The 25,762-nt window shown below is 36.0% G+C and overlaps 1 protein-coding gene across 1 annotated transcript; it reads right to left on the bottom strand.

Moving 5' to 3' along the window:
- Positions 1–12,448: 12,448 nt before the first annotated feature.
- Positions 12,449–21,509, bottom strand: LOC122310367. Its single transcript, XM_043124264.1, has 11 exons — positions 21,492–21,509; positions 20,464–20,529; positions 20,243–20,341; positions 19,897–20,099; positions 18,322–18,515; positions 17,939–18,047; positions 17,522–17,829; positions 16,165–16,575; positions 15,332–15,437; positions 13,588–15,195; positions 12,449–12,856 (listed from the first exon to the last, which is right to left on the bottom strand). The coding sequence occupies exons 2-11, from the start codon at positions 20,526–20,528 to the stop codon at positions 12,696–12,698; spliced, it is 3,264 nt and encodes a 1,087-aa protein (XP_042980198.1). The 5' UTR covers position 20,529; positions 21,492–21,509; the 3' UTR covers positions 12,449–12,695.
- Positions 21,510–25,762: the final 4,253 nt, after the last annotated feature.

The raw sequence follows: 25,762 nt of genomic DNA, 5'->3' as shown, positions 1-25,762 counted from the left end.
TTTTTTTAATCTTGATAACCTGCAAAATCTAAATCTGTATATCCAACCACTTCCAAATTGTCTACATGCTTATAAGTGAGCATGTAATCCTTGAATTTTTATAAATATCTCATAACATTTTTGGCAGCCTTCCAATGATCCATTCTACGATTACTTTGATATCTGCCAAGCATTCCCACTGCAAATGCTATGTCAAGTCTTATACAGACCTCTACATGCATCAAACTGCCAACTACAGATACATAAGGAATGTTTTTCATCTTTTTTTTACCATGGCTTTTGGACACTGACTTAAACTAAATTTATCACCCTGCAAAATGGGCGCTGCATTCAATTTGCATTCATTCATCCTGAATTTCTCTAGAACTCTTTCAATGTAGACTTTATGAGATAGTCCTAATGTCTTTCGAGACCTGTCTCTATGTATCTCTATGCCAATGACATAAGAGGCCATGCTAATGACATAAGAGAATTCACCCAAATCCTTCATTTCAAGATTTTTGGAGAGAAATTGTTTTGTTTCATATAGTAACATCCGATCATTGATTGCAAGTAGGATGTCATCAACATATAGAATTAATCACCTTCATTCTTTGTTTCCTCCCACTCTTATCTTTTGAGGAATAGTGCTCCAACTAATGTCAATATCCTCAAGAAACTTTGCATTTTTAGCTTCAACAATTATGGGTGCGTGTGAGGAACAATAAAACTTATAGCCCTTAGAATTTTCTACATAGCTAATGAAGTGTCCACTGACTATTCTAGGGTCCGATTTCTTTTGAGTGTGGATTATAAATTTTGACATCAACTGGACAACCCTATATGTGTAAATGTTTCAAACTTGGTTTCTATCATTTCCATAGCTCAAATGACATTTTGAGAACTACCTTAAATGGAACTCTGTTTAAGATACACATTGCGGCTTTTAAGGCCCTGCTCCACACAAATAAAGGAATATTATTATTGCTCAACATACTTTGAACCATATCCATAAGGGTATGGTTCCATCTTTCCGCAACACCATTTTGGTAAGGTGATCCTGGCATCGTATAATGATTAACGATACCCTTATTTTTAAGAAATTCAGCAAATGGACCTGGTCTTTGTCCTAATTATGTGTATCTCCTATAACATTCATCACCCCTATCTGATCTTACGATCTCAATTTTCTTGTATAATTGTCTCTCTACTTCCTTCTTATATGTCCTAAATGCATCTAGTGCTTCAGTTTCACTAAATAGAAGGTATAGATACATATAACATGTATGGTCATCAATGAATGGACCACAGATAAAGTATCTCTTACCATTTCAACAAGGGGTGCTGAATGGACCACAGATATCAATGTATATAATCCTAAGCATTTCATCACTCATCTTGGCACCTTTACTTGTCTTGTTGGTTTGCTTGCTTTTTATACAATCCACACAAGTACCAAAATTAAAAAAATTTAGAGTTTTGAGGACTCCATCATTTACTAATTTCTTTATTCTCTTCATGGAGATATGACCTAATCTCTGGTGCTACAGTATAGAAGAGGACTCATCAACAATGCTACATTTGGTACCAACATTACCATGCATTGTTAGGAAACTTTGCTCATAGGCAAGATCTAAATTCAATTTGTACAAACCATTTATCAAACTTCCAGAGTCTATGGCAATCACATTTTTAAATAAATGAACTTCAAAATCAACAAAATGAATTTAAGTTTCAAAGGTACCAGTCTAGATATTGAAACCAAATTTTTAGAAAATGAAGGAACATAAAAAGTATTTTCAAGGTCTAATTGAAATTCCTTTTCTAAAACAAGTCTAAAAGTCCCCATAGCTTCGACGTGCAAACGCATCCCATTTCTGGAATGGATGCCTTGTTCACTTCCTGTCTACTTCCTTAGGCTAAGAAAGCCCTGCATGATATTAACAACATGAATTGTGGTACCCGAATCAATCCACCATGTATTATGATGAGTATTTATGAAATTGGATTCATAACACACAAGAATATCGAGATTACCTTTCAAGTGACATCACCATGGTGCCCCATTTTCTTGCAAAAGAAGCATGCATCCTCATGGCCATGTCACTTGAATAACCATTTTTCTTTCTTCTTCAAAGGTTTACCATCAACACCGTTGCCTTTCTTTCCTTGTCCCTTTTTATGAGTGACAAAATTGGCACTCTCCAGATTTTCATGTTTTAACCTCTTCTCTTCTTGCACACACATAGTTAGAAGCTCATTAATGGGCCACTTCTCCTCATGTGTGTTGTATGATATATTAAATGGTCTGTATTATGTAGAGAGAGCTAAGTATGAAATAGACAAGAAAAGATTCTGTAATCTCAATCTCTAAGGACTTGAGGCGAGCAGCAATATCCTCATTTCCATGATGTGCTCACACATGCTCTTAGATTTGTAATGCTTCATCACTGACAACTTATTCATCAGAGTGCTTGCAAGTGCCTTGTCAAAACTAATGAATTACTTTTCGATGGCCTTTATGTAATCCTTGACTTTCTCACACTCAGAAATTGACCTCTAATGCTCTTGCTAACATGCGACTTGATGAGCATTAGGTTTAAACGGTCGAATTTCTCCCACCATTCAAAAGTCAATTTTTCCACAACGGAACTTGACTTCGTAGGCATTGCCGAATTGTCCACACGAAGTGCTAAATCAAGATCCATACACCCTAATGTCAAGAGAATTGTCCTTTTAATCCAAAAAATTCTTACCATTCAAATGTGGAATATGAGAATCATTAATAAAAAAGGAAGTAGCAGCAATTGCAATAACCAAGAATATAAATTAATTCTTTGAAACAATGACCATAATTTAAATCAACCAATTTCATATTCAAAAGCAATTTAAACCTTCTTGTAGGTAGAGGTTGCATAATGCATTAGATATGCTTATACCTTATAATACGACTAGTTATTTTCTAAATATTTCGAGAGAATGAATCCTACACCTGTGGGTATTTAGTATCCCTGGTCACTATCTTATTCTAATTAAGTCAAAGAAAATAATTACCTCCCTATAGGGTAAAGCAACCATCAACCATAACTTAATTGTAATGTGGATTTAAAGTCAAGTTGTAAATATGAATGAAATATTTACATGTCGTACAATGCTGTGGCTAATCTTAATATGCAATGATATTCATTTTCTTGATATGGCTTTATCTATTATTTACAAAATATTCATGTACATGCCAAATAAATAAATTTAACAAAGGCACATAACAACATGTATTCCTTGTAATCAGCATTAATGATAGAAAAATATATGCACAGAATAATTTTTGTAAACTCTCAAACTGCATATCGCCCACAAATTAATTCGTACAAAAATGATTGTAAAACTGAACACACGACAAAGGAAACAAAGTTTTATTAGATTTCATTTCCATAAAAATTGACAATTTACAGGTACATCTAAAAACATAACAATGCCAATTTTTTGAAAAGAAAATATCAAGCACTTAAAAAAAAAATTGAATCTTATTCTCAACAAAAGCACTATTTTAAAAATCAGTCATTTATGTCAAACTAGTTAATACAGTCACTTCCAGAGCCCACAATACGTGGAATAAAAACTATCATTACATTTGAGGTGTAAATCATAAATTTTAAATTGAATAGATACAGATGCAGAGAGAAGAACTTTCGAATATCAAAAATTTCAAAATCTTAAATTTGAAAAACGTCACATCCAAGTTTGAAAAAATCTTTTGAAATATAATATACTTATATTTGAAAAGATTTCAAAATGGTCACATCCATTTTTTTGGTCACTGTAAAAGCAACCTGACATGCTTTCATGAAACTCTTTATTATGTCAAACTCAAGCCCAACCCAGATGACCCACAATGAGCGTCCCATCAATGCATAGCCCCAATAGTATAGCCTCCAAAGTAAGAAAGAGAACAATTTTCAATAGATAATTTATTTTTCATTCATATCCGAACATCATAGCAAGATAAAATACTGAAATAAGATTTCATGCATAGAGAAAAAATCTAAACTAAGCTTGACGACGAAGAACAACATTATACTAAGCAATATGACATGGAAACCTGGCTCTGATATCAATAGTGAAAGCATAAATGAGAGAAAGAACATATGTATTTTAATGTAGCGGAAGAAAATGATGATCTAACCTCCAACCATAATTGCTTAAGTCTTCAGCCAAGGAATCTGAAAATCAAAGACACAAGTTTATGAGACTAGAAATAGAAATTTTTTAAAACTCTCTATACTCTCACTGTCTACATGAAGAGTAAAAGAACAAGATTTTCAGCCAAGTCTATTTTTCTGTATGCTCATGACTTAATGGCTAATCACAGGCAATTTATAAACCGGCCAAGATCCATGTCCAATTGGTATATTCTCTCACACCTACCTACCATTAAGGAAGTGGGGAGATCACATTTTGTGAACTTAATTTCCACGTCAGTATTTGTTGACTTAGTGGTTACAAATAATTACTTGAAAATATTAACTCTCATAAATGGCTTTTTGAATAAATAATAATATTAATAATGTAATAAATTAAAACACTAAGATGTGATATGTTTGCCACCTTAAGTCTCGTAAGGAGACGTGTGCTAACAACTTAATCCGAATTTAGCACTTAATCACATTCTAAATTCTCGCTTAATGACACGTTAGGTCACTAAATTCATATTCCACATGGTCGTATATTCATCATATGAATTTATCAACACAAACACATTAAACTTCACAACCCAAAACTAGCATGGTGTTCTTTAGCATTTCTTTTGCGAATGAACAACAAGTACTTCGAAGAGTCCCACATCCTAACTTCTAACATGCTAAGTACTCATTTCTAGATGGTATCACACAACCTTAAGCAGCTTATTCATGGTATCAAGAGATAGAATACAAATAATGCTACAAACCCTAAAATCGAAACATGTATGTCTTTCAATCAAAAACAATTTGACTAAATCCTTACGTAGCAGGCAAATTTCCTTGAAATAACTTACCCATGATCATCATAGTCAAGCCTTAGCTAGGTTTTGCTTGTGTTTTAATCATGTCATAACCAAAATTTAAGATTAAAACAAACAACTAGGCAATATGCCAATAACCTCAAAGCTTGCTCCAAAGTCATGTATTCATAAGTAGCCATCAAAACTCAACTTAAATCCTAGTTTCATGGTTTAGAAAAAGGATTAATACATAGATATAACTCTCCGTAACAAGGGTTTTCAAGATCTTTTCACCAAACCAAACTTTAGAATTCAAAAGAGCCAACTTCTTCGAAGAGAACTCGCACTAAAATTTCGGTCTTACCAACCTTAATAGGTTCATGAACTTTTGAGTGAAGGCACTTGTGTTACAAACTCAGACCAAGATTTAGTACACCATACATGTCACCAAGTCCATTAAAACCGAAATCACCTAGTAGAGCCTAAAACTATATGGAATTTCAAGTCAAAACTCGAAGAAAAATTAACACATGCTAGCCAAATTCAACATACCCATCATCACCAAGATTCAACCATTTAACTCAAGGTTAAAAAATTCAAATAACTAGGCCATCAAGTCCTTAACTTAGAGAAATAAAAAATAGAAGAAGAGAAGTTGAGAAAAAGAGCTCATCGGGCCAATCACCAAGAAGATTGCCTAGTTTCTCCTTAACCCTCTCTCACTCACTCGGTTTTCTCTCAAATGTGCAAGATTTGGTTTGAAAACTTGTGTGCAAGTAGGGAGGAGTTGTGGTGGACTTGTGGAACAAAAGGAAATGAGAAGGTGAGGGAGTGAGTTTCGATTTTGAGCAGAAAAATGGGAGAGTTTGAAACAAGAACAACTTAGCAACACACTCTCACTCTCTCTCTCTCTCTCTCTCTCTCTCTCTCTCTCTCTCTCTCTCTCTCTCTCTCTCTCATTTTGGTTGTGTGTATGTGTGTGAGTGTGTGTGATGTGAGGGGACTAAAAGAGAGGGAGAGGAGTCCCTAAGTGCAGGTTGTACGTGTAGCATGAGAGAGTATGGGTCTTGGATATGTTGCTTACAAGTTTGAGTTGGGTATGTGTGTGAAACAAACAACCAATTATGTGTGATGTGTTGGGCGGTGAAGTGAGTGCAATTGAGGGAGGGTTTATGTTGAATGTTGCAAGGGTGTAAGTGGAAGGGTATGGTAAGTGTAAGAGAGGTACAACAAGGGTGACTTGGTTGCTTACAAGAAGGACTAACTCAAGTGTGAAGGAAGAGAGAAAAACCAATTGGAATGGGCATGTGTGTATGGCTTGATTTTTGGGGTTGGGATTTCAATCAAAAGAGTGGGCTGGTCAAGGGCAGTACAAGGGAGTAAGTGGAAGGGTATGGGCATTCAAAAAGTTGTATGACCTTTGCAAGAAATGATTGGTCTTACTTTGTTTCACGCACAACCTGTTTACACGTGTCTAAGCATGACATATGTAAATGAGGTCCAAATAAAGAATGATGATGGTGCCATATGTCAATGAGATTCCATAGTGTTCTTAGGCTGACTTGGATGTCCTACATAGTGAGGTGGCAAGTGGTTGATAAAGTGATGCTTTTTGATTGGCTCATTTGGCACTTGAAAATTGTTGTAGTATAAAATCCTAAAATTCCTACGAATCAAATGATGCAATCCATTTTATCTAATTATGAGCCTAAGTGCCTCAAAAAGAAATTCAAAAGGCATTTCGTTCCCTTAACAGATCATTATTTGACTACGCTACCAAACTAAAAACCTAATGAGTGCTTAATCCATAAATTTATCCTAAGTCTTCATGGCATATCTAATGTCTAAATAAAATAAATTCTTTCGATTCAAATTTATTTCGGGGTGTTACACTCAACATCTTCTTGCACTCTATGCCCACAACACAAACAAACACCTTAAACTTTTCAAGCCTAGTTGGTAAAAATCTCACAAATCTCACCACAATTCTTGATCTTGCAACCAACTCATGAAAAGTTTTCAAACCTTCGGTTACAATAAGATTGGATATGTGCAGCACATTGAACACGCAAAAACTCACCACACAAAATTGACAAATTGTCTTCATTAACCTTATTCTCAAGATACTCAAGTACAACATCATTAGAGGAGACATTGTCAACCGTTATTAACACAACCTGCTCCAAACCACACTTCTTTATTGCAACATCTAATGTCTTCCTAATGGTCTCACTTTTGTGATTGGCAATTAAACAGAACTTGAGAATCTTTTTGTGTAATTGCCAATCACAATCTACAAAATGGGTAGTCAGAGACGTACAAGTTTTGGACCGATATCCATGTATCAATGGTGAGACAAACTCTTTGACCCACCAATAGGTTTCTCAATAAATCTTTCATTACACCTTATAATTTAAAAATATTATTCACTACCGTGTGGCAATAAGGGGTGCTAAAACTAGATTTCAAGTACTCAAAACATGCTTAAAACCATTCATCATCTACAAACAAAAAAGGTAGCTCGTCTATTACCACCATACAAGCTAAATGACTTCTTCGCTAGTTTGGATCATACTTCCATAAACCTTAGGTGTGGGGACGGGCCCACGTGCTTTCGCCCCCAAAATAAATTATATCATGTAGTCTTGTCCTATTATAAGTATTTTCCTTTTTCTATTTAATTTTTTCACTATCAATCATGTACAACTGATATTCCATTCACCTAGGTACAAGCCATTTCAAATAGTTTGAACAAATAAATTATTTAATCTAAAAGTATAAAACTAAAAAAAATATATTATCTTTTCTTATCACCGGCTGCCAAAAAGTCACTGTTAAGTTCTCATCTAACATCACATTTTCTATTCCCAATGGCATACTCAATGACTCTTACTCATAGATTTTTATTTGCTTATTTTCCTCCTTGCACCTTTCCAACAACTCCAAGTTATAGCTTTCTTTGGATTCTTCCTATCTAGTTACTCTTTCAAAATTTTGAGACATTCAGCTCGGAAAGGAACTCATACAAATAAGGGCAGAACAAACTTCTAAAATTCATATACATTAGTCCTCAAACCAGTTATGAAATAATATTTTGGCATAGATTGACCGTTAGATATCCATATTTATTTCCAAATTATTTAGTTTCTTTTCCTCAATTTGTTCATTTTGTTCTTTTCTGAATAAGAGGAAAAATGAAATTTAGTGAAGTCAAGTTTCAGTTTTTTTTTTTTTTTTTTTTTTTGGAAAAATAGATGATAATGAAGCATTTTTTTTATGAGTTTTTTATTTGTTGATATCTTTTTATAAAGGTCTTTAGCAAAATAAGAAACTTTTTGCATTTATAAACATCTATTTTTTGTATACAATTTATGACGTATGACTATTGTTTTTATATAATCATGTACAAAAAACACATATTACTTATGTTGACATATGACAACACACTTTGCCAATCGCACCCCTCCCCCACACACACCAAATCCTAGTTCCGTCATTGCTTGTAGGTCATTGGGGTCACCACACTCTAATATGATATAGTGAGATTTTTTTCTTTGGTGAGCCCATGCATGCAGGAGTAGGGTAGTGGTAGGTGTAGGGCAGCTAGCACTAGTGCTAGTATTCAGACTTGACCCACTATCCATAGATTCACAAACTCAAAAATATGTGAACTTATACAAAAATCACATAACAATTAAAACCATACATATCACACAAACTTTTTTAGGATTTCAAAAGTGAAACTCCAAAATTTCTTGGGGTTTCAATTTTGAAACCACATACTATTTTGGGGTTTCAAATTTGAAGCCCCTAAAAATAAATTAGTTGAGAGGTTTCATAATGAGCCCTAAACTAATCTAGGATTTCGAAAAAAAAAAAAATCCTAACATAAATTAGGGGAATTGAAACACATTGTACAAATAATTGATTTAGGGGCTCAATCCAAACCCCTAATCAACCCCAATCAACACACAAAGTTACAAACACCAATCAATCACATCCTCCAAATCCAATGAAAAATTCCATCCTCCTTATTCTGTTGTAAAAAAAAAAAACAAACAAAAAAGGGAAACTTTCATATTGATACTTAGAAAGATGGTGAGAGAATGAATTTGGCCTTGGTGATGGTGTGAAATATGGATGGCAACGGAAACGACGAATAAGTTGAGAGAGAGAGACTAAGGTGAGAGTGAGAGGGTCTGAGAGAGAGACATAGAGAGTTGAAAGTGAGGATTGAGGAGGAATCAAGAGTTCAAGCACAGGGGTGGGAAGGGTTTCATTAACCCTGTAATGAAATGACGTAGTTTTGGATATCTCCAAAACCGGGTCGTTTCATTATAAATCTAACTTATATTATAATATATATAGATATATATATATATGCGGGCCGGACGGAAGATATCCCAAGTAAGCCTAGGCTCAACCTGGGCCTCGTCCCCATAACTCTCTAACTTGTGGGTAGGGGCCCATACGTCCTCACCTAATGGGCAGGGCCTCCGTCTACCCTTGGTAGAGTCCGGACGGTGGGGGCGGGTGAATGGGTGGTCGAGACTCGCTGCCCATTTCTATTAGAGATAGAAATCGAGGGCCTTATAGTCGAAGGAGGAGATAAATGCACCAAATTCTTCCACTAGGTGGCTTATTCGCAAAGGAGAATCAATGCCATAGAGATTTTGGTGGTAGATGCCATAGAGATTAAAAGTACCCTTTCCAACTTGTTGACATAAGTTCTATCATTATTCCCACTCCCCACCAAGATAGCTTGTTGCATGGAGAAACTGAAGTAGGATTTCTTAAGGGTGATAATTTATGAGTTTAGATTTCACTTGGTAAAATGGGCTATGGTATTCTCCCCTATTTCAAAAAGAGTATTGGGCATTAGGAATTTGCAGATTTTTAACAAGGCTCTGTTGGGCAAATGGCTTTGGAGACACCACCAAGAACAGGAGGCCTTGTGGAGAGCTATCAGTCTGTCATAGAATTGAAGCATGGAGTGGGGCTTTGAAAAAACATGAGTGGATGTGATACATAGTTTAGAAATATCTGCCTTAAGGTGGGTGAAGAATCCAAAATCAAGTTTTGGCATGACATATGGTGTGACGATAGGGCACTCAAGGAAAGCTTAATTAGAATTCTATGGACGGTAAAAATGAAAGAAGCCTTGATTGCAAAACTCTTGATGCCATCCAATGGAATGTTACATCCCTTAGAAATGCACAAAATTGGAAAGTTGACACATTTTCAAAGTTTTATGACCTATTATACTCTACTCATATGGAGGGAAAACTAAAGACAATTTCTTGACGTTACGCTAAGAGATATGAGGAGGAAGTTGAAGACAAGATTTCTTGGCATTACTTTAATAAAGAGAATTTCACCGTCTGTTCCTTCTAAAGGCTCTTTGTATGTTTAAATACATGGAAGTCCGTTGATTATGTACTATATTATGAGATTGTCATGACCTTATGGAATATGTTCTTAGCTCAGGTGGGACTACGTTGGATAATGCCAAGAAGGGCGATCAATCTCTTGGCTTCTTGAAGAGGCTTCAAGTTAATTCTTAATTTGCAAAAATATTGAAGATGGCCCCATTAATACACGACTGGTGATTTGGAGGGACGAGCGAATGAGACTTCAATGATCGAGAATGGTCAATGAATGAGTTTAGAAATTTATTTTTCGACACTTTATTTCATTGGTTGGTTGTAATTAATTTAATGGAATGACCTTTCATGAATTTCCTATATTATTAAATTAGTATGCATAGACGATGCTCTTATATATGTCTCACATACTTGAACTTTTACCATTTCTTATGATCAAGAATATTTTATTTACCCATAAAAAAATTACTAAACAATTTTCGTGTCATGTATCTACTAAGGAGGAAGAGGATCACCAATCTGACCTGTTCGGGGGAAAATCCAAAAGGAACGTATTGATTAGAGATATTTTTGTGTGTAGACGCGGTTAATTGCCAATATTATTATCCAATGTAGGGGGATGGTAGGGGGATGATAATGAATTGCATTTCCTAAAAGATAGACACTGAAAATAGAGGTAACAATATATGATGTAACTCGTGAACTCAACATGAAATAAAAAGGTTTGTATTTGATATAAATAGGATTGGGTCAAAACAAATTAACTCGATAAGACACAATTAATAAATAAATTGATTGCAAGTCAACCCGCAAAACTCGTAATTGACTTGTATAACAAGAATATGTTCTATTTCAAATTTTATAAATATTTAATTTTATATGCCTTTTTTCGTTGTTGGGATATAATAATAATAATATTATTATTTGCATACTTAATATCTCAAACTATTAAAAAAATTTTGTTAACATGTAATTTTATTTTTTGAAAATATTAATTTTCTTGCATATTATTAATTTGGATATTGATAGTAAAATATTTTATCCTGAATCCAGTTGCAATTGTGAATAATTGTATATAATTATTTTTATATTATATATAAAATTATATTAATTGGGTTAAAAAATAAATATACGGGTCAATTCAATCCATTTATGAGACGGATTAAACGGATTGAAGCGAGAAAAGCAAGTTGAAACGGGTTAAATGTGTCATGTCTAGATTGACTCCGTAAAAGTTAATTATTAAACGGATGAAGTGGGTCATATCATATCACTCGTTATTTATATGAATCGTGTTAGGATTTTATGTCAACCCTAAGGTGTCATTTGGATAGTGAGTTGACATGAGATTAATTAAAATAAAAGTTAGAAATTAAATAAAATATTATTATAATATTATTATTATTTTAAAATTTAAAAAAATTTAATTATTAATTATATTTTAATAATAATAATATGAGATAAGATAAAATAAAACACTTCTTACATCCAAACAACAAAAGATGCGCGTTAGCAGAGATTGATCCCCTAAAATACACATGCTTTTGTGCCCGTGTTTGACATGTCTCCTGGTCTACGTCTCTAGCTGCCCTGTGGTTGTGCTCCGAGTTGGGAGGGGTCTAAACAGTGACTAGCTTAGTTATGGGTGGCTCTTGGTCCATCCCCTCCATCTTTACGTTATTTTATTCATCCAATTAACCCATAAATTAGCCGATAGCACGTACCATACCATTTCCCTTGAATTTATGAAAAATTCTTCTTATTATCCTCACACTTCACACACCATACTTATTTTAATTTTTTTTTTTTATAATAAATATATTGTATATGGATAATAAATAGAAAAATTTAATTAGTTTAATAAAAATAAAATGAAATAAAAAATAAATAAAAATAAAAATATTTTAATATATAAAATATATAGAATAGAATGATGTGTAACATTCCTCTAGATTTATAGCTGATTTAACATCATTTCATGAATATAAAATATTTATAGTGAACTTGACATTGCATCTCTATTTTTAGGATTTCTTTCCAGAGTTTTCATTCTATCATGTTTACATCCACTAATTTTGTACACTTTGAAGTTAAATATTACGAAACGTGATCTCAGAAGGATTTAAGAACTTCAAAAACTAAAGACCAACTCATACAGGAGTGAATACGATGTGATTTGAGCTAAAACAACTCTACCAAGTGCAAGTTGCGAGAAAATCCCAGTAATTACACTAACCCACCAAATTCCCCTTTGAAAGAGCAACAATCCCATCCCATCACTGATGCAAGGACTTGCAGATCTGAGGAAGAGACATTGACTACAAGGTCATATACACGATCACAATCAGCAAGCCCTATCTATACCTAAAACCCATGTCCACTTCATGACCATACATCCCCTGACCATGCCCACCAGCGGCAAAAGGCTGAATCTTCTTTGAATTTGTCCTGAGTTCCAGCTCAAAAAGCCTTTGGATTGCCTCTGGATTATTACTACCTCCACCAATTTCAGGAGCTGAAAAAATCCAACAAAAATTAAATGAAAGAATATAATGGACGTACAATTTCTCAAAAAATAAAAATAGATTTACAGTCCAAATGCACCCCGGAAGATTTAGAGTTCTTTATTTTATTCCTGTGGTCTATTGAAGGTTTACATTTTACAATAACAAAAATCAGCAAATAAGCACTTCCAACTTGAAAAGATACTGTCCAGTATTGCTTTCAACTCGCATTGTGTACCAACCCCCCTCTCAGGGCAAAAAAAAGATATTAAAAAGCAGGCAGTCAATGAGTAAGGAACTTTTTCCCCCCATTTTAAAACATGGTTATAAAAGTAGTTGTGAAAAGAGTTGTGTGGCTATCATTACTCAATAACAAGATGGGGCAATGAACATGGAACTTGGTCGATGGTCACCCATTGAAACAATCATAAAAGGCTGCTACAGTCGGTCATTACTCGGCTCATCGAGACAAATGAAGTAAAGAGAATCAATGGCTTCATGTTCAGGTTACCACTCAAGTAAGGAAATGTTGCTCTTAATTTGAACTTATCATTCACTCCAAAATAGAAAATTCCGGCAAGTAAATGGGAAGTCAAAGGGTACATCAGCACAATTTGAGCACAAATGAAACCATTGTAGTGAATATTACTGCAAGCCAATTAAAATAAGCAAGGGAAGCAGGTAGTCACATTTAAATAAAAAATAAAATACAGAAGAAAAATCACATGGGTGAGAGCTTTACCCGGTGGTGGCATTCCAAGACCAGAAAAGTTGGGTTGCCGGTGACCGAAAGGAAAAGCTTGCAATGGATTGAGTTCAGGCATAAAGCCAGTCATCTGATTGTTGGCATGGGAAGGCAAAGGTGCACCCCTGCTTGGCTGAGCTGACATTGGTGCACTCCTGGGAAATCCTTGAAGCAGGTGAGGAGGAAAGTTGCCTGACATATGCATCTGTTGCAACATAGGGTGATGATTGGGAGGATCAAAACCAGTCAATCCAGTGCTGGGGTGATGAAAATGTGGATGAAGCATATTTGCAGAAAATTGATGATTTGGCGGAGAATCATGATGGATGATTCCTTCTGGTGTCATAAATTTCATCTGAGGATTAACGTTAGTAGGGTGAGAATCTAATGGATGGGAGAATGGCCCTACATGATTTGCACGAGGGGGGTGAAATTGTGGGGAAGATGGTTGGACACTAAGATTCTGATAGGGAAAATCAGGCTCCCTCACATCATAAGCACCACGAAAACGAGGTGGACCTTCTTGACCTCCCATGAAAGATCGTTCCTCTTTGAAGACAGATTTTAGAGCTGCTAGTTTCTCAGCAATGTCAACTTGGGTGTTTGGGGAAGGTAACACTTCAGCTCTAGCTGCAGTCTTAACAGATGCATAATTCCGAGGGTTCAAAGGATCATTAACTGTAATCAAGCTATCCTCTTCAGGAAGCCGAATATCAACAGGCCCATCAAGGCCACCAAGATTAGAGTTTAATCCAGTTCGAAGCTGCGATGAATCCAGATCAGTTTGAGGATCATCAAAACCTAACCATTGCTGCTCAATATTTGCAGGTTTAGTTTGCAGTCTTTGCTTGGAGGTCAAAACACTGCTTTCATAACCAGCTTTATTGGGGACAATATCATTTGTAAGAACAAGTGCATCATCCATGACAGAAAAAGGAAACTGATGAGGATCTGATTTATCAACTCTTGCAGGCCCAAGTGAACCTCTCTGGACAGAAACTGGTGCTCCAACTGATTGCAGCTCCTTCATAAAAGCAGTCCCAAAAAGTGTTTCAAGTGTCAGTGTCTGCCCTGAGTTGGAAGAATGCTCGGCATTTACCTCTTTTGTCTGAGCCGCAGAGACAAAACTTGTTTCCTCATTGCTCTGTAGTTTCTCTGAACTTTGGATGTCTAGGTTGGAGGATGGTACACCATCTTTCAGTAACAATGAAAGGAGGTGCTGAGAAGCATGGTCATCAATATTAACTTTTGGCAGCTCAGTCTTTGGATCAGGAATGCTGGAGACATGTACAGGCGGCTGCAAAGTTGACCCATTTTCACTAATTTCTGATAACATTGACTGTTCAAGATCTTCACAAGTAAGGACAGCTGGAAGTGCCTGTGGTTTATCGTTCTTGTAAAATTGCTCAGAATTTTCAACTATATCAGCTGTTACATTTGATGTTTTATGCTCCTCTGCTGGTTCAGATCTTTCAAATGGAATATTAGGTATAATGTGCTCAGTATTCTTCACATCAGAAACCAGGGATCCCCCTTTATCACCACCAACAATCAATGAGAACAAGTCATTTGGTGTGCTGGAAAGATCATGCATTGGTTTCTTTTCTGCAGTAAAACAGAAAGAAGCATCTTGTTTAACTCAATGTACAACCAGTTAAAATTTGAACATGTCCAAAAACTTTTTTCTTTTTATCGGTAACATGTCCAACAACTCGAAACCAGAAGATTAATGTCAGCATACCTTCTTCAAGAAACCAACGGGCAAACTTGGAAGACTGAGTAGCATGAGAGCTCCTTGTCTCCTCTACCGTCCTATCACCTGTCTCTTCTCCTGTACTAACAGGATGCTATACAAGCAACAAAAAGAATTTTATGAGAGATATGCATCATGTAGAGGAGTATGTAATCACAAACAAGAAAACAGATGTTTTTCGAACAAACTGAAGAATATGCATCAACCAAAAGTTAACAAAGCATCCATTCATTGGGAGACGCAGTGAGAAACCACACAAGTAAAGATATGCCAAAAGAGCTACAAGCAGGTCATATATTAATGCAAAAGCTCAACCAATAAAATTTATTTTCACTTCACTCGGGACTTAGATTGGAGCCATAAGATGCTCCACCCATTTCAATAAATCATAACTTTGAATAAAACCTAATACAAGCAAAGTCTGATTGTAAGTAATGCAATTATTATCAGTTGCTTGACCAATTTTGATGATAGCAAAGCATGCTTGTATTCTCTGTATAGTCTTCTAATGTTGACAGGCATGGTTACATTCAGTGATCTACAAATAGTTAATAAACCTTTAAAAATTCTTAGGAAGCAAATATCATTACACTATGAGTTAATCAAGTAAGCTACACTCGTAGAGCAAATATTGTGGCAATGGTAGAAAGAATATCATGAACACATCAGAAACAAAATTCGGAATAATTCATTGTATATAAAAATATCTCGATAATTAGATTTAATCATATAATAAAGGTTTAAAAGACAATAGACAGTGTACCGTACAGCCAAAAGTTTATATATGTACCAAATAAAAGTCCACTAGAAATCAGCATTACCTCAATGAAACTAGAGGACCCACCAACACTTGATGTTAAAGCAGAACCAAAAAGCTTATCTAGGATTGAAGTTGAATGATCACGATTGGATTCACCAATTATTTTATTCCCTGTCACCTTCTCACCACTAAGCTTATTAACTTCACCATCTTCTGAAGCTTCAAAGGCTTCTGAAAAACACGAAATCTTATGCAACTGACCATCTACATCCATCATGCTACTGGATGGTACATTCAGATTCTTGTCACTCTTGTTATGTATGGAAACTTTATTACTAGTACTTCCAAGTTGCTGTGTAGTGAAACCCTTTTGTTCTGTCAGCTGTTTCTCCACTTTATTATCAGAAGTCCCATTTAATACAAGGTTAACTTTGGCATGTGAAAGGCTATTCTCAAGTTCAGGATTCACAACCTACAGAAGCAACAGACACGGACTAATGAGAGGACAAGCATAAGTTAACATATGACAAGAAAGACAATGTTTAAATACAGGTAGCAGGCAAGAGAATTCAAACTTTGGTCAAGATATATTTAGCTATAAAAATTTGAAACAGGAAAAATCTCAAGCAGCATGTGCTGAACCTATACAGTAAACTTGTCAGTAGATTATTAGCTCTTCTGAATCCAATAAATGATTTTCTACAAACCACATGTTTTTTTATAGGTAAAATAAAACTTTCTTCATAGAAAAGTAGGTGTAGCCCAAGTACACGGAGTATACAAAGAAAACAACAAAACCCCATGTTTCATTAATGAAAAGTTCTATTCATCATCCCCATACACCACTTTTTTTATTTTTTTTCTCTTACCAAATGTGTAATATATGAATGATAAGTAGAAGAATTCAATTAGTTTAAGAAGAATAAAACCCAAAAAAAAATTAAGAAAAAAAGGTCTAGTGTGTGGTGTGTGTGTGGCTAATGAGTAGCAAAGCTCTTCATTAATATTTTAGAAAATGCATGTAAACAATCATTCATGGATACGTATATCAATATATTATGCAGCAATACAAATATTTACGCAGCAATACAAATATGTAAATAGCAAGAGAGAAGCACAAAAAAGAGGAAAAGAATGACAAGTGGCAAAATCCTCTTTACTCCCTAAAATTATCTAGGCATAGTCAGAATAACTTTCAAGTTATCTTAAATTCACATTTTATTCTTCATGATAAAGAGTTTCTCTGTTGAGAAAGTACTGAATTTAGGTAGTTACTCAAGATTGACACCCAGGATTCAGCCTTTTTCCTGGCGACTTTTCATAAATTACAAGAAATTGTAATAAACTATAAAAGCACAAGGAAGGTAAAACTATAGGTTAAATTTTCAATAAATAGGATGGACATAAAAACCAGTTACCTCTGCTGTCTGAGGATGAATCACGGACTTAGGTCCAGAATTCCTTTCCAAAACTGTGCTTTTAAAACCTGGTGGTACAAGTGGTCTGGATGCAGGAGTTTGAGAGGGAAGTGAAGATTTTTCAGGATCATTGAGTGAAGCTTTTACAGGCTCATCAGACTCCTTGCTTCGATTCAAAATGTTTTTCTCATCCTTGGAGTCCTCTAGCAGTGTGGTGATGTCAAACACATCTTTACGCTTGTCAGGATTTAAGTTCTGCTTGTCTTGAAACGCTTTGTGCTGTTCCTTCCTCATTAATTCAAAGGATGCTGAAAAGCAAGTAAATCAATTTTAAAATTGCTAACAAGAAAAGCAGTTAAAGTTGCTAACACATACGGGTTGCCTTGCCAGTCAATCTGGCAAAAATGTGCAAATTACCTCTTCTCTTTCTTTCCTCTTCCGCTTTGTCCTCACTTGTAAACTCAGAAGAACCAAATGTTTCATCATTGAAGGAGTCATGGGTATCCCTTCGTGAATGAGGTACTGCCTGAAGAATACACAGTACAAAAAATAATAGTGATAATTTTTTTTATGAATAAAAATAATAATAATAATAATATCATCAGTATCAAGGAAGCCTATATAAACGAATTGCAACTGGTTTTCGATCTTTTTGCATTTTATTTATTATTTGAGGTAGATAAAATCATGCTGGAGCATAGAAAAAGTCATGTTATGACTCCAAATCCACAACTCTAGGCATTACGTTCTATTCTTTCATACAAATAATAGTGAGGAACATAAACAAGCATAAGTCCAACCTTATAAGGCCGTGGAGGATGATAGGGCTCAGTGCTCTTATTGAGATGGTAGTGATCATTAGCTCGAAACTTAGAAGCCGAAACTCCGGCAGCAAGTCCAGATGGTCTTGGGAAAGAACCACTACCAAGAAGTCCATCATGTTCAGGAACTTGCCACGATCGCCGAGATTGGTTGCCATACTGCCTGCCCGTATCTGCTTATTAATATAATTAGTCAAAATGTACAGCACAGATTATAGATCAGTGCTTGTCTTAGGCAAACCGACCATCTATTTAGATCTCAGCACTAGAAAAAAAATATATATTTTGTAATTTTTATGCAGTAGAAAGATAGGCATATATAGAATGCTGTAACAAACTATAGAATAACAGTAGAACATTTTACCAAAGGAATATATTTCAGTTGCTTTCAGGACATGCAAGCAACAAAAACAGGCAAGAAGGGGTTACCCAATTCAGTTAGGTGACAGAAGAGAGATATAAACTGAGCACAAAGGAGGCCCTCTCCACTGCTACTCCAGCAAGAAAGATGAAATTATGTATTCCACACGCATTGTGCTTATGAACAACCCTCTGGAAAGCAAGACAGAGGACATAGGTTCGGGTCCAGAACCTCATACAAGATCTTGTACGGTGGAGGCTTTCCTGCCTTCCCTCCAAATCTTTCAACATGGCCATGTGACCCATCATCCATCAATGATCAACTAAAAATCTCTTAGATGTTCTCTTTACATTACAACTTCCATGTGTGTGGATATCGCAAGACATGATTTATTACAAAATTAATTGTTGCCATTACAAGTTTAGTACACGCTCTGTCACAATTTATTAAACTTGTCATCAATAGTCTAATAATTTTATTAACATGTAAAACTTTTACTAATAGAAGACTAGCAATGCCCAAGTACACTGGATGTATACAAGAGACACGTAGTTCAGTAGTCTAATAACAACAGGAGCAAGCTAAATATATGTTGCAAACCTAGCCTTTTTTTTTTAAAAACGAAAAATCTTTATTGAAGGATTTTACCGATGAGAACTAGGCATAGCCCAGGTACACAGGGCCAACCTAGCCTTTTAAAATGTTAAAGGAGATTTGAACCAGCACACCCAGGCAAGTTGTATGCTTTAGACCAAACTACAGTTACAAAGTACTTTCTTCCCCTTTTGATTTTAACTCACGAGCTCCCCCTTCATCCCATCCTTCTGGTGAGAGGTACCATTTGAGCATGGGCTCATTGGATAAAATGATTTCAAAAACACCAATATCTTATTGGCTAATTCGACGCATGCAATGGACTCATCGTTTTTTCCCAGGGTAATATTTCAGGCAACAAACTTAGAAAGCATTTTCTTCTGACAGTTGGTAACCAACTATTCAATATTGCCTGAGGCATATTAGAAATGTCATCAAGGATGGCTTCCACATGCCAACAAGAAATACACACCACACAAAAAGGAAACAAAATATCAATACACAAATAGATATGCATAGAAAAAATATAAAAGCTAGTCCATGTTGTTATAGAAAAATTTACAAATAAAACATATTAACATTAGCATGGAATATTCTACCTGACTCCAAGTCAGGTTGCGAATCACTATCTTTATCGCTTCGCACAGATGAGCGACCTTCCCATCTTCCGTGGACACCCCGTGAATAACTACTAAAATCCCCTCTGGTAGGTGGGGATGAACCATATTCATTACGCTTGTAACTATGCGATGACAAGCCACCAGAGATTCTTTGCCGGTCTTGGAAAGAATCCTCAAAGTCACTAATTATGTTCAAAAAACAAAAACAGATTAAGACATAGCATGATGCACGAGTAAACCAGTTGCACTAACCAAAGCAATACAAGGCAAGGCAATGCTAGCAAAAGCAGACATTTTATTAGCCCGTCTAAAAGAGACTTCGTACCTTAGAATTGATTGATCAAACCCACCAGGCAACTTTTTGCAAACGTCCAATTCGCTTAATGACAATAGAAACTCCCTTGAATATGAAGTTTTCAACTTCCTACATCATTAAAACCAATTCTTTTATCAAAGGTCACCAGAAAAGAAAAATAAAATATCAAATAGATGGCAAGAAGTAAAATTCGACCATCAAAAACTGGAAATGGAATATAAGTTCATTACTTTTGCGTTTCATGATTCGTTTCAACTGGCTGATCCAGTATATGGTCTTCGTTCTCTAAGCTCATTCTGCAAAGTTTGACACAAACAATATTATGACAACAACAAAAAACCGTGAGGTCTCAACCACGGAAACCAATACCAATTCCTCACCAACTATTAACAAACCCTTGCCCTTAAGGAATGCCCCGAAATCATATCACCGTCAGAATAACTAAAAACACTTCGACATACTTAAATTTTTCAACAACTATATCCACCCAAGGACAATCCAACTCCTACTCAAGAAACTACACTACAAAACCCTACAATTTAGTGCAAGGAAATCGCACACTCCTGCTCATCGATCGGTTACTCCGGCATTTCCGAGCCAAATCTCAACCCAAACAAAATGAAATAATAGAAAACTCTGAAGTGCCAACTCCACAAGCTGGCTTTTTCCTTTATACGATCTAGCTCAATCTACAAAGAATCCTCATCGAAAGCGAACATTCCGAAACCATAAAAAAAATCCCCGTTTTCTAAGTTTTTTTTTCAATTCCCAGCGACCTTACACAACCCTATTCCCGCAAATTCAAGCCCAAACAACAAATATATAAACAGAAATAAACCTTCTCACAAACCAGAACCCGAATCTAACATATTATAGGAAATGAATCCCGAAATTGTCCCAAAATATTCTCGAATTTCGATCCCATCAGCTCCGGAAAAGCATAGATAAAAACAAACTCTAGGGTTTCGGTTTAATCTAGAAGCTGCAAAACTTTAGGGTTCCGTAGATCGGAAAGAAGAAAAGAAAAATATAGTGACCTGCTGTAGAAAGTGAAAATTAGGGTTTTGACGGGTGGGATTGTGTATCTATTGGTTGGAAGCGATCGACGAGAGAGACGGAGAGACTTCCAGAGTGACAGAGCGAGATACGAGAGAGAGTTTGGTATAGGTGCTCCTCTTTTCCTTCGGTTGCAGGAAAAACCATCACATCCCTCGACAAAATAACAAAAATACGCAAAGAAAATACAAGTACCACGGACCTGCTTCGTTCGTGACTCCCACGCCGTCATTCATATAACATACCTCATGGTATACCTAATCGTAATTCGTATTTATAATGTTTTGTCTGAAATAGAAACAATATTAAATATTAATATAAATTTTTTATTATTCAATATTTGAGAAGAAACAAAATAGAGTAAACATCTTTTTTTTCCTCCAATAATGTATCGATATAATTCAATAAACTGATCTACATCATAATTCATATTTTTTAATTAAATTTTTTTAGGGAAAACAAAGAGAGAGCATTGTTGCTAGATGGATGTCAACATTGTGAAGGTGCTATGGTTGGTCGGTGCCACCCTGGTGCTTGCGTGGCGCTTGATTTGCATATCGACCCTATTTGGCTAATCAAATGTTAATTTTTGCCTGAACCCATCGGATTTATTTAGAACTAACGTCAAAAAATCTAGCTAAAGATGTGTCTTATCTAGTCAATTTCAGTGAAACTAGCACTGATTTTGGCAAAACCAAATCCAAAATCGGTTTTGCATAATTTCCATCCGCCTCTCTATCATTACGAAATACATCTACAGCAATGGTCAAATGAGATCTAGAAATTAATTAGCGTTAGTCTTTTTTTTTTTGGAACTTCCAATTTTAGGGTTTTAATAATAATCTTGTGTGGTCTAATCTATTTTAAAGTGTATAGGATCCTTAGGTGGTAGCACGTAATTTGCGGGTGTAAAACTTACACCAACTCTGGACCAAAGATGCACCCTTATTTGAAAATAAGAATTATTAAAATTATAAATTCTCACATTGAATTTATCTCTTATTAGATTATTTAATTTTTATAAAAAAAATATTAAAGATGGTATGTAATTTCTTATTATAAGGCTATAAATTAACCAACTAGAGCTTGACTTGTATAAACTAAATCTAGGTGTCGTTTGGTTTGTGAAATGATATGTATATAATGTCTTTTCAGCTCTTTTTATAACTATGTTTTAAATAGTTTGTAGCAGACGTATTTCGTAGCTCTAATAACAATTTCCAGTGATCGAATCAGAAAGTAGAAGAAGCTGGGTTTGTTTAGGGACACTTCTAATGTCTAAGTCATTACATATTCTGGAGAGAATTTCAAGTGAATAAAGTTCCAAAATTACCTCAAACATGTCCTTTAACATTTATTTATACATGATGAGGGAGGCTTAACTCTTGCTAGGATCTCTCTAATCCTCATTGGATCATGGATCCTTAAGGCTCTCAAACAACCATTACCTTGGAGGGAATTGATGCCCCAGGTGAATATCTTAGGCGTATATCATGCGAGAGATTGTCTTGATCGTTATGTCATTAAACAATGATTGACAACAAATGTATTTGAATTCTATGTTGACACACAATGGTTGTTGGTCCTTTGGTCGTGGATCACGGGCCTTGGACTTTTAGCCCATAGGTCTTCTTGGTCGAGGGACCAAACTACTCCTTTATAAGGGCCCATTCGGCCTTTCAATGACCCCACAAATTCCTATCACATGTGTGTGGTGGGAATTTCCAATTTTGTCTTTTTAATTATCCTTTATATTTGAATAATTGCTTCGACGATACACTTCCCCATGCAGGGGATGGTGTGTGCCAGTTTATTCCCCCCATTCCTTTGTGCAACACAAATCATAAGATTTAGTTGTTCCATATATGTATCGATGATACCTATCATGGTCTAGTTGGATGATGTCAATGCCCTTAGTTAAATTCCTTTTTTCAGATTTCTTCATTTTCTATTGTTGCATTTTCTTAACTGCCGCTTGCTGTTGTATTCTTTTTCAAACCCTAAATCTTCTTCTTCTTTGCAACCACTATTCTCTCATTGTCTCCGGTGGCTCTACACAATGCTTCTCATTTTGGTTCTTGTGGTTCTCGCTCTTCTCACCATTAACTTCCCCTTAAAAGGTTGGGGTGCTAGTTCCCATTGCTCGGATGACTTTGAGGGTCATCATGGTCTACCACAACTTCTTAGGCAGACCTAGGCTTTGTGAGGAAATTGACTTGTTCGTGTTGCAGGCATTTGGGCCCAACTGAGGGGCTATTGATTCTGAAGGGTTCTCTGGAAAGGTGGCCCTTTTCATGAGTGTGTTTCTCATGGGGTTGTCTCCCATTTTTCTATCCAATTCGGGACATTCTAGATTACTTGGGCTTAGCCCCAGCCCAGCTTAATTCCAACGCCTGGAGAGTGCTATTATTGTGTTGTGTAGTGTGGCACCGGGTATTGGAGCTAGGCGGCTAGGAATTCCCTGACTTTACTGCTTAGGAATTCCTGTATACTTTACCGCCTTGATAGGGACTTGTGTAGCCTTTGCTTACAGACCACTTGCCAATTATTCTCACATCAAGGACTAGCACAAGAAGTTATTTTTCGTGTCAGGTATTGGTTGGGAGTACACTGTGGGAGAGGCTTAATGCCAAGATTTTCCCGTCCAAACATTGTGGAATGTAGTCCCTGAAGATTGCGAATATAACATGGTGCTTTTAGTCCAAGAGGAGACTGACATTCAATAAGTTTACTCCTAGATTGGGCAAAATCTTAAGGCAATTTACTCCAATATTTCCTCACTCGAAAAAATATTGACCCATTTTTTTGTTGTTCCCGATTGTTCCCACGTCATGGGAAGAAACTTGTTTAGGGGTCCAGCCCACTCTCGTAGACAAAAAGAGGGGCCTCCAATCTCTCCAGAGCATAAGGAAAATAAGCCTGGTTTGGACAATGATTTGGTCTATGGTAGGGATGAATCTTCCAATAAGTCAAGTTTTAGGGATGCCTCCACTCTTTTTCGTGGGCAATCTTTGTCGCTTCCTAGGAGTAATGGTTCGACGTCGTCAATTAGTCATCAACAACATGTTTTTTTGCCTCCAAAAGATGGTGAGCCTACTCACCCAGCTTCGACTTGTGGTGATCACTTGGAGGAAATGATGAAGTAGGCTGAGGACGACTTGGCCTTAGTCTTGAAGGCTGAGTCTTTTGAGTCAGGTAACCAAGAGTTGACCAGTCAGGTTCCATCTCTTCCTAATCATACAATTAAGTCCATAACCAATAGCAAAAGTGCAATATCAACGTGGCCCTTCATTATGCATTGCAAGGGCTTTCCTCGGGCCTTGTAGGTCCTTTTCTTGAGGTACTTTGAGACCATGGAGTGCATGTCTCCTGTGAGGTTGGCAAGGAAATGTTTCTTCAGAGTGACCAAGATGCTTCCCTATTGTCTGTTCCTTCCACTATATCTGGCAGAAAAACTCCTAACCTCCCACTTGATTCTTGGGGATTATCCCGCGAAAAACCTTCAAGGTGGAGTTCAGCTATGGTCGGGTTTCGATTCCTTTCCTATCCTTCAGTGTTTCTCCTCTTAACTGCAGCGGTCCCAGAGGGGAGGGGTCTCTTCACCCATTAATCTAGAAGGGATCACGAACTAGGTCATCCTTTCATATGATGTTGAGCCACTCAAGGAAGGCAAACAAAAAATTTCGGCCAGTTCTATGTCTGAGTCTTGTCTACCCATGGCCTAGTTACCCCGCCAATTCGAATTGGCAAGAGGTTTCATGCCTAGATTCGTTGGTGTGAATCTTAGTTTCTTGGCACTTCTCAACTTTTCAAGATCTCATTCTGTTGCTCAGATGACTAACACAAGAGGGGGGTGAATTGAGTTATATTTAAAAAAATAACAATTATAAATCAAATATACAATATAAAATATAAACAAAATGCGAAACAGTAATAAATATAAAGAGTAAAGGTAAAAGAGAAGTAAATTCAGTATGTTAACGAGGTTCGGCCCCACTGCCTATGTCCTCGCCTCAAGTTACCCCTTGAGGATCCCCGAATTCACTATTCAACTTCCTTCAGATGGAGATAGAAACCTATTACACCTTTGAACAACACCACTACAAAGGATCCGTATAGAACACCCTCTACACTTGCAATCACCTTACAAGTGGTGATTCAACTATTCCCCGTATAGAATACTTTCTACACGCACAAGGGTTATACACAACCTTTTTCTGATATAAAAGCTGATAGTAGGTAGGTTATCAGAAAACACTCCTCAATGAGTAAAATAAGAACAATACAGCGCAAACTATATCTCTCAAAATGAACAAGGATTAAGGCTCAATGCTTAGAGAAGAGAGAATGAAAGTTTTGAATGAATGTTGTATGCTCTGGATGTTGCGAATGTGAAGCTCTCAAATGATCTATTTATAGGCATATGAGACTTCATATTCAAATTTAAAAAGATTCACATGTCAAAGACAACAT

Source organism: Carya illinoinensis, chromosome 1 (genome assembly GCF_018687715.1).
Source record: "Carya illinoinensis cultivar Pawnee chromosome 1, C.illinoinensisPawnee_v1, whole genome shotgun sequence".
NCBI classification, from domain to species: domain Eukaryota; kingdom Viridiplantae; phylum Streptophyta; class Magnoliopsida; order Fagales; family Juglandaceae; genus Carya; species Carya illinoinensis.
Note: the sequence above shows the minus strand (reverse complement) of the source record. Positions and strands in the feature narration are given on the sequence as shown.

Coding starts and splice junctions, on each gene's coding strand:
- LOC122310367 (XM_043124264.1), bottom strand. CDS start 20,528: ATGAGCTTAGAGAACGAAGACCATATACTGGATCAGCCAGTTGAAACG. Junction 20,342..20,463: donor ACGAATCATGAAACGCAAAA/GTAATGAACTTA, acceptor TTAATGATGTAG/GAAGTTGAAAACTTCATATT. Junction 16,576..17,521: donor TTCATCCTCAGACAGCAGAG/GTAACTGGTTTT, acceptor TTGCTTCTGTAG/GTTGTGAATCCTGAACTTGA.